The following is a 12,465-nucleotide window of genomic DNA, read 5'->3' on the forward strand; positions in this document are numbered from 1 at the left end:
CGTGAAGGTTCGCGAACTTAATCACTGCGAGTAAGAATACAGATTGAATACATTGCACAGAATTTTTAAGACCACAAGAGTCGACCATGCTTTGACGAAAACTAATCTAAATGTTTTGCTTGCTAGGCCAGTTTGGAGGAAGGTGGATCAAAAGACACGAAGAAACAAAAGGCGGTAAAATCATAAAATGAAATAAATAAAAAACTGTTTAAGCACATGTTGTTGCAACCACATTGCCAAATAAGGCAAATATTTACTCACCATTAAATTGATTAAATCTAAAATAGTTATGAATTGTGATAAAAAACAAAATCTAAATGAATCTAAATGAATGACTAAGACGAGCCATTGACGATTTGTTCGACAATTTTTATTAATTGTTGAATTTTTATGTATTCAAGTAAAATACAAAACAAGGAAAGCTGGAAGAGACATAAAACAATTAAATCATGACTTTTGGCGAGGTTTCATTTCGTCATAACAAGAATGTAAGAAGATGTAGTTCTTTTTCTGAGGATTATTGAATTCATGCCCTTTCGACCAATCATAGCTAACAGCATAAGCAAATATTTGGCCGTCACGATTGAAACAGCAAGCGGTGATTGATTGCTCCAACTGTTCGGAAGTCTTCAACTTGGTTCGAGAATCCTTGTCCCAAAAGGAGAACCTTCCATCAGAACCAGCAGTGGCCAATGTACCATGTACTGGATGAAACTTTATATCATTGACAGCATAGATATCTTGGTATTGTTGATTGGTTCCATTTGATCGGTGGCACTTGAAGGTGAAGTTGTCCTATTCAACAGAAATAAACATCAAATGTAAATATTAAGTGATCATAAATCAGTGATGTACCTTTGGGTTTTGAGGGTTAATGTACTGAATAGCAACTCTTCCCTCAATACTGCCAAGAGCAAATCCAGTAGGCATTCCCTTTTTATCCTTGAAGATGGAGACACAGCGATGCTGATATTTCAATGGGGATTCAATCCTTTTAGCTTCACTTGGAGTATTCTCAAGTTGATAAACAATCAAGTTCCGAGAAGCGGTTGACACAACAGCGACTGGGTATTCGACATCAGCGCAGTAGCAGCGTTCAGGCAAATTGATGGTTAGGATAGGAGACTGTTGACGTAAATCCCAAAATTTGAGTGTTTTATCCCAGGAACCAGTCATGAGACACGAATAATTGTGTGATTTGATCCAGTGGCAAGTTTTAATAGAAGCTTCATGAGCGGCAACCTGAAAAATTCAAACTTACATTACACAAATCTCTGAAAGTAATTAACAAATACTTGAATTACCTGAATAGATTGATTAGAACCCAAGTCCCAGCATTTCGCCTGTTTATCACATCCAGCCATAAACACTCTACTTCCATCCTATAGAAAATGTTTCGATTACAAGTGGAAATGAAAACTATTTGAAGGTAAACTTGCATCACTCCAAGCAACATCAAGAACTGGCCCCTGCATGGTTTCCTGAGATTTTGGTATGGACTTGCCAGTCTGATCAATTTCCCAGCATCTGACATGGTTATCCCAGCTACCAGCAATCAAAAAGTTTTGAGGAATTGAAGCTGGACTGAAAGCTAAGCACGAAACAGAATCGTCTGGAGGAGACATTATTTCAAAATCTTTCATTGGGTTATGGTTGGTTGGGGCTGTAACTACATTGCTCCCCATAAAACTGTTTCCTCCAAATCCCGTAGAACCAAACATTTTCGGATCCTCAAAAAACCTAAATAATTGAATTGAGAAAAATGTCGTTAGTATGACGTTTTCCACAGTGGAAGGGGGTAAGGGGGCTGATGTTTATTGACACATTTCCTGCCCTTGCATAACACTTTGGCATTTTCACAAAACTGTGATATCCAATCAAGAGAATTTCAAGAATATTGTTATGCTTACTAGTTCGACGACAAGAATTAATCAAGCCTAAGTTTAAGTAAAAAGACGTGTGAAAGTTCAAAGTTGCACTTGAATTGATTGAAACCAGTACAGCACTAGTCTTGTGGAAAAATGGAATGCCGGCTGCTAAAAAAACGCGGGACGGCGGGAATCAGAGACACCTACCGGCACTAGTTCTAACTTTTGTTTTACCGATCCCTTGTTGGCGCGTGAAATAAAAAATCTGTTTCTATCTAATAAGGATCGTCAACCGTTCACTCGGTAATAACCCAAGGTGGTGAATACAAAATAAGTCCCGGTATGCAGCGCAATTAAGTACGAGCGTGAATCCAAGTCGGATACCTTTCCGAACAATTTTTCCTTTTACTTATTTCAATAAATTGTTAAAGACACGAAAGGTTATCGGTATTACAAATATGTATTTCTACAAAAAATCGATAGTACTCTTTATTTGTATTTCCGTACTTTGAAAAGACTTATACTAAAAATAGTCCGATGATCTAATCCAAACAAAAACCAGGTATTCGAAAGTGCGCTACACAGCGTTACACAGCGTACACACTGCACGGAATTTACCGTAGTTAATTAAGGGAATCAATTGGCCTTCTTACCAAAAGTCCGAACACAACCAGGATATCGATTGGGAGACAAATAAAGAGAATATATACAACGTCAAATTCGAATAGGTCAAATGAAATTCAAGACCAAATTTTAAGGTGCACCCCAATGTTCAATGTATATTTGATGTATTGACGTGACACGATTGACCGACAATCTTTGATGAGACGAAAAGGGAAAGTATCAATTATAAAACGAAAAGAATAATGAAAAGGAAATAGGAAAGATCAAAGATGACACATCGTTCGCCGGAAATGATTGAATCGAAAAATTACAAATAAACAGACGAAAAGGATTTTCTTTTTTGTGTTTTTTTTTTTTTTTTTAAATGTAAGTAAATGGCGTGATCCCTTCACGAATGATTGCACGCGTTTTTGTTTCCCATCATCTTCCTCTCTATTCAGTCAAAGAGTATAGGGTGACGTGAAAGAAAACGTTTGACTCTCTCTCTTTTGATGGTAGGGGAACACGAGACAATAATGTGTGTCACCTACAAACATCGATAAGCGTAATGTCTTTCTTTTTTCCTCGAATAAAAAAGCAGACGTTTGGTAATACGGACGGTTAATGAAAAACGCGAATAAGTCATCCAGGGCCTAGAAAACATGTTAGATGGTGTACGTACTATTAATTAATTTCTGGTGTGTCGAGGTATTGATTTTTTTTTTTTTTTTTTTTTTGTTTTTTGTCTTGTTTTGTTTCTTCCTTCCAAGGAAAAAGGGGAACGTTATTTGGTTTTGTAATTATTCGAATTTGAACTTTCTTTGACTAGTGCCCTGACACTTTGCTTCAGTCTTCAGGTTTCAATTTGGCTTCCTCCTGTCTTCTTTGTTGATCTTCAAATGTCAAAAGAAAGAAATAAATAAAAATGAATTGATTGAACGCATTTTTAATTGTCAAGAGAAATGCAAATTGGACAAATTCGTGTCACCTTTGATGCTCAGCTCTTTCCATTTGCCTTTGTTCTCCTCCAGATAAATATCCCAAGGCCGAGTGATTTTCTCACCGGATATTTTGGAATGGCTTCCTTCTTTTTTGGCTTTTTCCGGCGTGGTTGGCACTGTTACCACCTCGCCGCCTAGGAAGAATTCAATGAAATTTTAACCATTTGTTTGATCCGAGACGAATAAATGAATCCAACCCGCATCGCATTTCTCTTCAGAGATCGAATCGCGATGATCGTTCCGCACAGGAGCAGATTGCGGGCGCAAGGGTATCAGGATTTTATCCAATAAGTCACCCATGACTGCCATAGTTGGCTCTACAATGAACTCTATAAAACCTGCGCGTCCACAAATACAGTCCAAATTAAATCAATGAAAGCAATTTGAAAGCAATCCCAACCAACACGTACCGATTTGCGACTCAGCAACTAAAGTATTGTTTCTATCACAGAGCGGGCTGTAGGGCAATCCAAGCTCCTTTTCATTGTCGCCCTGTTGGAAGAATTCTTCCAGGAGCAAGTCCGTCCAGTGCCGGTGCAAGAGCCAAGGTTTGCTCGGATGGGCCACGTCGCAGCAGTGCAGCACTAGCGACAGGATTTTCGACTTATCCACACTGCATCATATTATCAAAAGATGGCCATTAGCATTGCAAATTGAAAGAAGAAGAATAAAAAAGAAACTTCATTGAATGATAATGGACAAGTTAATCGTTGAGCTCGCTGTAGGGGTGAGAAAGTACGTAAGTGCTCATCGACACCCTAGGCTAGATGGCCCCCCGAGTCTTTGCGCCAATGCATTGTGAATGTGCATTACACACACACACACACACAATGCATTTTGTACGGAGCAACTTGGAGCAGCAGCCAAGTCCTAGGGAGTACGCTTCCGCCGGAGCCAACGCAGAGAGCGAGCTTGGGCCACGATTGACGTAGATCCGTATCTAGTTAACTATTCCAACATCAAATATACAAAAGCGTATCATGCCTGAGTTCGGGAACGGTGAGCAAGCCCTTGGCCGCTTTAATCTGTTGGAAGTGGCAAGACATGTCCGTAGCCAAGACCATGTCAATGACGAGCGATCGGAATTCCCGGAACTCTTCGCGCGATAAATTGACTAGAATGTTGCAGTCTTCCTCCCTCATCAATCTGTGCGAGAGAGACATTTTGGCCAAAAAAAAAAATTGTTGTTGCGATTTTATTATATTTTTATTTTTTCCTTCCAAGAATTTGAATGAAGCGAAATTTTGTTCTACCTGAACGCTGCGCTGATGTGGTGGTTCTCCTGGACGGACCGATCGTTGTAGAGCAGGGCCGTCTCGGAGCCAGACATGACGTGGAAGCTATTGGTCGTTCCCGTGTGCTCAAAATCGTGAATGATGGCTGCAATGATGGCGGCAAAGATCTCCAAATCGGTCAGCCAGTTCTGCCAGGGACGACGCCAAGAAAATATCGTTGACATTTATCATCGAAATGAGACTTCCCTACGTCCATTTTTTCCCCTCCTTCGTAAAATATGGGGTCCCCTTCCACTAGCCATATAAGAGGATCATATAAAAACAGCGGTCATACCATCAATCCAGTTTGATAAAGGACGTAGTGAAGCGTCTGGGTCACGTCAGCCGCGTGCGTATTGTTGTGGTAGAGATTGCGATGTTTGCAGTAGCCGGCCTCCGTTTGGTTGAGAAACGACTCCAGCGTGTTGCTCGGGATCTGTTTTGTTCATTTGATATAAATTTTTTGTAAAATTTATTTGTACCATGTATGTGCCATCCAGGACAAAGCAAAAACAAATTAACGCCCAAAACTACAAGATCAACAACTTTTTTTTCAGTCGAGATTTTGAATTTCACTTTGGACCGACACAGGCGCTCTAATCCGCTTCAACTTGAGCTTCACTAATTACAGGATTACTTGGCTTGACATTTCATCGCGATTTAGCCCCCCCCCCCCCCAAAAAAAAAGAAAAAGGAAAGACTGATGAAAACTTTTAAGACGAGCAGAGTTGCTGCTTAATTAACGATGAAACACAAAACTAAGCGAACACGAATCGCGAGCATATTAATACCAGCAGCAGCTAGGAGCGGCGGCAGCGGCAGCAGCGCCAACAAAACGTTCCAAGTGGTGTGTATACAACAATAAAGGAGAGAAGGCGAGCGTGACAAGCTGGCTAATTAGTTCTCCGTGAAATTCCAGGAGATGTATATGTGTGTGCTACAGTTCTTGGAAAGCTATTACACGCACACCCACGCCCTCTAAAGAGCCAAATAGAATGACGTCGACACTATAACACGATACGAGGATTGGCCATCAGGTGTTTCTCGGCTTCAGTCGGCGCAGAGATTCTATGCTGCTCGTCTTTTCAGCCTGGACTCTTCTCCCACCCCAAACTAATAGTCTAATACTATATAGATAAGCACCCGCACATTGAAAGCAAGTACTTAGGATCGGGAATTCTAAAGGAAATGTCTTTTTTTTTTCCCACCGGGGATTCCCAGACGTGGCCAACAGGTAAATCCGAGCCAGGGAGGTATATAGCCGCAAGTCTTTTCTCGTTAGAGCTCTAGCAGTGGTCTAATACACAGTGTAATGGTTAAGTTGGAATGGTATACCTTAAATTTGTGGATGACGCCATAACGATTCAAGAGATCGATGCCGAGATAGCGCAGCGGAGAACCTGCCGAGACGTCGCTCAAGGCGAAGACGTCAAAGGTCCACTCGTCGATCAACTGGCGGAACACAATTGAGAATGAGACGGATGAATACGTATAGAGGAGGACGGAAAAATAAGAGACGTGATGGATGATACACATTCACGGAGAAGAGAGAGAGAGAGAGATTGTAATAATCAATACGACGACGTCGACGTCGTACCGTACCGCACAACAACAGCAGCAGCAGCAGTAGCAACTGGCTGCCGGCAAAACTATTGTTTGCGGTTTCTAAATATAACTGCGGGTCTCGTACCTTGAGATTGCGAGCCACTTCTGCGGGGAATTGCAAGAAAGACGAAGAGGACATTCGGCGATAAATGCGCTCGACCAGGATTCCGGCCCGTATGGCCTGCGCCACCGACCGGAATTTCGGCTTCTCCTCGCCGGGCTTACGGTGACTGCTGATTTGGCGTGTAAAAGTCGACGCCAACCAGGCACGCACTTCCGGCGGCACGGCATCGGCCCGCACTTCCGACAAATCGTCATCTTCTTCCGGCGTCCGTCTGTTATTTATTTGGGCGATTAGAATAATAATAAAAAAATGTCAAGAAATCAAATCACGATAATGAATACAAATCAGGCGTTTCTCTCTGGACATTTCACCGTTCGCGAAACGTTGAATTTTTGTAATGAATTAATTGTCTCGTTTCTGGTTTATTTTGGATAATCCGGTGCGAATTGCACTGGGCAGGTTATTTATAGCGACAGGGAGGAACAACATTATGATTATTATGACGCAGAGTCGACTTTCACAAGGATGTGATCTTTGATGAAGGCAATCCAATGCGGATGTCTTCGAGTGTGTGCGTTTCCGCACCGCTACGAATTAGTCAAAGATTTGGACTCGGGGGGGTAGACGAAAGAGACGAGAGAGAGAGAGAATATGGCGATTCTAAAACTTTTCTTTCTCATTCGTGGAAGTCACATCCGTTTCTCTCTTGTTATTGACTCGGTGAAAAAGCAGCAGCAGCAGTAGCAGTAGCAATGGTGTAGTAGTAGTAGTAGTAGGTAGAGCAGTCTCTCTCTCGTCTCGTCTGCTCTGTATATGTAGAGAAATGAAGGCAAAGCTAAAAGTCCTGAGCAAACAAGATGAATTGGAGTGTATATACACACCCGGGCTTGCAACTGGAGGGGGAGACTAGACACACTTCTTCTTCTTTCCAAGTAGACGGGCAGGCCAAAACTGTAAATAGGTTTCTTCTATTGAAGTTGAGGATTTCTAAAGGCTCTCTCTCTCTCTCTCATCTTTCTCTAGTTCCCAATGAATAGCCTTTCGAGATACTATCTATTCATCTTCTGGGTTTCGCTTATGCCTCAAATTTTCAATTCCATCTCTCTCTCCATCTCTCTCTCTCTCGTCTGGAAACATAATCAGGCCGAAAGTTACTTCACTACGGTCCGATTTAGACTTTGCGTCGTTTCATTGATTCTGGCAAATCTGATGAAAGGAACCACACCGCAGCTAGCTGCTATCCCCAGTGCCACTTCAATACGGTGGGACTGGCGGACTTTTTCTTTAACTACACAAAAGAAATTCTTCTTCTTCTTTATACATTTTTTTTTCTTTTTTTTTCATTCCAGGGGACCGCCCGGTTATTGTCGATGCCGGCCAGTGTACACATATAAGAGTCCCTCAGTTGAAGCGGTCGCGACGCCACGCGGCTGGGCAGCTGCCTAGCAAACCACAAAGACAGTGCGCTAGAGCTGATATCGGGCCGTAGAGAAGGGAAATATATATGTATACGTCATTCAATCGGCATCGTTACGGTTCTTGTTCTTTTCTTTCTTTTTCCTGCAGCTCAGCTCAAATCAATAATCGATACTATACACACACACACACACACACTCTTTCTCTTTTTTTTTTCTCTGTACTCGGCACGTCCTTGTTGTTTTGGGGTTTGCCTTTCATTTTCACGTGATATTCCCGCAGTGATGGCAGTGCCGAGGAGAATAGGAGAAGGCAATCAAAAAGAGCGGAAACCCCCCCTAAACAGCATCCAGATTGCTGTAGCGTGCGAATTGGTTTCGAGCCAGTCAGGCGCCAACTCTTTTTTTTTTATTCCTCGCCTTGCCAAAAATAATCTAATAAAAGGGGAAAAATCTTGTTTCTCTAGAAAATTCTTCTTTTTTTCCCCCCTTCGTCTATAGCTATAATATTTTCTTTTGATTCGTTTTTATCTCGACATAGTATATTCTTCAGTCTAATATTTCCGCTGCTGGGCGGTGTGGCGTCTTTCATTGTGCTACTCCTTTTTCTTTTCTTTTCTTGGCCATTATAAGAGTTAGTAGGACTCGTAACGCTATCGTGACTCTCCTCTATTCTGTTGCCTTTGATATTTCACCCATTTACTGGCGCTGTCTCTCTCTCCCTAGCTCTTGTTGTTACACAATCCCTGACAGATCAAAAGAACTAGACTGTATATAGTTAAGATAGTGTGTAGTAGTAGTAGCAGCAGCAGCATCAGCAGCAGACGGGAAGTGCGGACGAGTTATACACACGCTCACCGATGATAGAAGAGATAGTACACATCACCTCCGCCACATGAGGCACCAGAGGAATTAAGTGTTAGATAAAGCGGAGGGCGGCGGCGGCGGTAAGTAATAGCTAGGGCGACGACTACTAGGCGGAGGAGGGCGCCCATTAAAAGTGGCTATACACTGGCGAGATGATGTCTCCATAAGAGAATATGGGATGACGTGGATGGAGCTATCCACATTTCCCCTTTTTTTCTTTTTTTTTATTATCAAGATTTTCGGGACGGTTTTCACGCCAGGCTCCAGCCGTTTGAGATGGGACGTGAGCGAAATGAAAGACGAGAAACGCAAGACTCACACGCGTGCAATAAAAGATTCAAAAATAAAAAAATAAAAATATAAGAAATATTAGAGTGTGTGTGTAGGCCTACAGCAGACGACACAGAGAGGCAGCGACTCGTTTCGGATGGGCGCTGGTATTTTTCGGTGGTCAAACAACACTTGTGGAAAATCACACAGAAAAATATGGATTCGCAAACAAACGCGAAAGAGAGAGACACACGAATAATAAAAATTCGCAAGGAGAGAAAAAAAAAACCACACACGACGACGAATAAATGATGAGACGAAAATAAAAAATAAAATAAATGTCAAAAGAGATAGAAAAGATGTCACCTTTTTTTTAAAAGTGCAGGGCGACGAACATGGAGTGAAGATGCCTTTGAAGTAGTAGTAGTAGTAGCAGTGGTAGTTGTTGTAACACGGACAGTAGCAGAGGAAGGAGGAGTAGAAGAAGTAGAAGAAGAAGAGGAGGAAGAGGAACAAGTGGAAAAAGAATTGGAAGCCGGTCGGGAGCTGACTCGAAACGGAGAGGCCCGTGAACGGCAGGGTTTTGTCAGATGAGGTAATAACAAGTTGGGAGTGGATGGTGGTGGTGGTGGTGCTGGCGAAGAAGTTGTGTCATTTGTATCGGGCCACAATGCCTCCTCTTCGTCGACATCGTCGTCGCATTCGGGACTGAAGGGGTTCCGCGGGATTGGGGTCAGGAACGGGAAATTTCGTTGGAAAGAAAGTAGGAGGGAAAAAAAAGTTGCCAACGACAACACAGTAAATCCCCAAAGTGTAGAAGAGAAATAAAAATAGAAGAAAAAATAAAAATACAAAAGAAATTGAACGAGAGGACAAAAAGATCATGAAGACGAGAGACATCAGCCAAGGCATCACGGGCGTTGGTGTTTCGAGGGTGGGCGGGAAAAAAAATTTTTTTCAAAAAGAGAAATGAAAGAAGAATAAGATATTCGATAATAATGATAATAAGTGAGAAATATATATACAAAGTGGTTAAAAAAACCGGACACGACGCGCGCGCGCGCACACACACACACAACCATGACACCGAACGAGACAAGGCGCACACACACACACACACACACACACACACAATAAATGAATAATTCAAAGGCTAGCAGTATATAGAGCTCTTGTGTCCCTTTTTCTCTTTTTGACTATTCCTTACTATATAGTAGATGGAGGCGGATGAAGGGCTACGCGGATCATTTGACATCGTAATTGATTCGATTGATGGCCGAACCGAGTGAGCTGTTTGTCAAAGTCAACGGAGGAAAGAGAAAATAGAAAGGAAGAAAAATAGGATTGGCAGCTGCTGGTATTACTGGTATACGTACGCCGTGCGTGGCACAGCCAAAGGGCGTCTTTTCACCCAACTTGATGGTCCAATTGCGCAGCTTCGTGTCAGACTTATATCTGCTCGGTTTCGGCCCTCATTTTCTTTTTATTCTTTTCTAAAAAAGCCAACACGTATAAGTGTCCAGGGGCTTGAATTTGTTCATTAATTCTAGGGATCTCCTTTTATCCTATTCTCATTGGGGACCGCACTGTCAGTTAATAATAATAACAAGCCACCGGAAACCAACGGTCAATTTCTAATTGCCAAAGAGCTTTATCATCCCCTTTTGACATTTGCAGGTAGTCATGATAACCAAAAACAAAACAAAAAAATGTTTCTATCTCGGATAGATGTCATAACATAACCACAAAGAAATTCACTTTGGTCTCTACAGAAAGGCGTGTGTAGTCTTTTATGGCTGCTGGTTTTACACACACACACACACACACTCACTGGGTAATCGATTTTTATTTTTTGGCCTCCCTCGTTCCCACCAACCCTTTTCGCCTTGTTCGTGCGATTACGATAACGAACTTGTATAGTCTGCACGGCAGTAGACGATGTGTTATTACAGAATACATAACCCCCCGGCCCCAATTGACGGCAGGCAGTAGCAGCAGCAGCATCCTCGTGTCTCTTATTATTTTCTCCTTCACTCTCCGTTTTATCCCCAGCAGTCGTGTAACGACCGCCCGAAAAAAAAAAAAAAAAGAAAAAGAAAAGAAAAAGAAGTTGCTCATCCACGAACCTCTTTTTTTTTTTTTGATTATTATTTAGTTATCCAGGATTGTGTGTGTGGGTGTGTAGTTAGATACTCACAAAAACAGTTGATTGGGCTGTTAGGAGTAATGGTATGAGTAAATTTAGATCTAAGCAAAAGATAACTACCTTGTGTGTGATTATTTCCGCTACTCACCCCAACAAACCCCCACCCCACACCACCTCACCCACCCGTTATTCCCTCCTCTTTGCGGATGAGATCCGTTTTAACAGAAACTTGAGGCTCTCTACATACACATCAAAACCGGCACGGACTTCATGGGGGGGGGGGAGTTCAATCGATCCTTGTGTGTGTGTGAGAGAGAGTTTTACGGGGTTAACGGGGTGCAAAAGGCCTTTAGATGAGCGCCAGAGGCACGATTTTCAACATCAATTAAGAGCGGCAGATACACACACAGACGTACACACAAACGATTGTGTCTATTCCACATACATATGATAGTTGATGGGAGTTAAGTTTTAAAAAAAAAGATGAGAGAGAGAGAGTCTAGTTATACGTATCCAGGGTATATAGAACTATTTGTTCTGCTGGCTGACGTTTTCAGCCTGCGGCGACCGGTTAGGAGCGCAAACTATATAGGGTAAAAGGGAATTGGGAGCAGCACAACACACTCACCTCCCGGCCTCGTCGATGTACACGGCGTCGAGCACTTGAATGGCCAATTTCAGATTCTTCTGCATCACTTCGGGTCGAACTTCGCCCTTGTCCAGGAGCCTTAATAGGCATTTCAGTCTGAACCAAAGAATAAAAGAAGAAGAATACACTGTATAAGTAAAAAGGCTGAAGAAAAAAAAAAAGAAAAAAAAAGTAAAATAGGAGGAGATTGTGCCACTAGTCTATAAAATACGGGAGAAGAAAGAAAAAAGGAAAAAGTATCATCGGATTCCATCATCCGGCTGCTCTCTCTCCTTCTCCTCGAAGCAGGATTTTCTGATACACTGTATGTGTGTGTGTGTGTGTGTGTAGTCTAAAGTTGACGGGTCTTTTCACGTGCTGGCGGCGGTGGAACCCTCGTTCCATCTTCCCGCCCGCCATCCCTTAGGCTGTCACATCATTGATCCTTCTCCGTTCCTCCCTCAAGGATTCACGACTCCTCTGCTTGTGCCTCTCACACTACAGTAGCAGTACGTATATAGACACACACACACACATTCACAGTACATCGAAAGCATTTTACAGGAACGCTCGGCTGCTTGCCAATGCGTCGTTTCAACCCCAGAAAGAAAAGAAAAAGAAAAGAAGACCAAATTCCCTCTAGTACATGGCGGATCATTCAAATTTTGTCGCGTTTCGAGATGCCTGCCGCAGAGCTGCGTGGATGGATGGATTATGCGTGACG

At 42.4% G+C, this 12,465-nt stretch overlaps 2 protein-coding genes across 7 annotated transcripts in view; both read right to left on the reverse strand.

The window, feature by feature from the left end:
* Positions 1 to 348: 348 nt before the first annotated feature.
* LOC124311262 (protein Rae1-like) lies at positions 349 to 2,061 on the reverse strand. Its single transcript, XM_046775683.1, has 5 exons — positions 1,911 to 2,061; positions 1,440 to 1,740; positions 1,305 to 1,382; positions 856 to 1,242; positions 349 to 795 (listed from the first exon to the last, which is right to left on the reverse strand). The coding sequence occupies exons 2-5, from the start codon at positions 1,719 to 1,721 to the stop codon at positions 448 to 450; spliced, it is 1,095 nt and encodes a 364-aa protein (XP_046631639.1). The 5' UTR covers positions 1,722 to 1,740; positions 1,911 to 2,061; the 3' UTR covers positions 349 to 447.
* A 578-nt stretch (positions 2,062 to 2,639) lies between these two features.
* Positions 2,640 to 12,465, reverse strand: part of LOC124310928 (calcium/calmodulin-dependent 3',5'-cyclic nucleotide phosphodiesterase 1A-like) — a 30,593-nt gene continuing 20,767 nt past the window's right edge. For 5 of the 6 annotated variants that reach the window (XM_046775088.1, XM_046775093.1, XM_046775092.1 and 2 more), the window contains 11 exons: positions 11,742 to 11,858; positions 9,334 to 9,675; positions 6,437 to 6,686; positions 6,082 to 6,198; positions 5,042 to 5,182; positions 4,726 to 4,895; positions 4,457 to 4,618; positions 3,883 to 4,085; positions 3,670 to 3,810; positions 3,460 to 3,606; positions 2,640 to 3,364 (listed from right to left, as the gene is read on the reverse strand). In XM_046775088.1, coding sequence (XP_046631044.1) covers positions 3,318 to 3,364; positions 3,460 to 3,606; positions 3,670 to 3,810; positions 3,883 to 4,085; positions 4,457 to 4,618; positions 4,726 to 4,895; positions 5,042 to 5,182; positions 6,082 to 6,198; positions 6,437 to 6,686; positions 9,334 to 9,675; positions 11,742 to 11,858 — 1,837 coding nt within the window. In that variant the 3' untranslated portion in view covers positions 2,640 to 3,317. The remainder of the gene's footprint in view (positions 3,365 to 3,459; positions 3,607 to 3,669; positions 3,811 to 3,882; positions 4,086 to 4,456; positions 4,619 to 4,725; positions 4,896 to 5,041; positions 5,183 to 6,081; positions 6,199 to 6,436; positions 6,687 to 9,333; positions 9,676 to 11,741; positions 11,859 to 12,465) is intronic. The other variant, XM_046775091.1, reaches the window with a different exon arrangement.

The sequence above is a fragment of the Daphnia pulicaria genome, chromosome 8, assembly GCF_021234035.1.
Source record: "Daphnia pulicaria isolate SC F1-1A chromosome 8, SC_F0-13Bv2, whole genome shotgun sequence".
In the NCBI taxonomy this organism is placed as follows: domain Eukaryota; kingdom Metazoa; phylum Arthropoda; class Branchiopoda; order Diplostraca; family Daphniidae; genus Daphnia; species Daphnia pulicaria.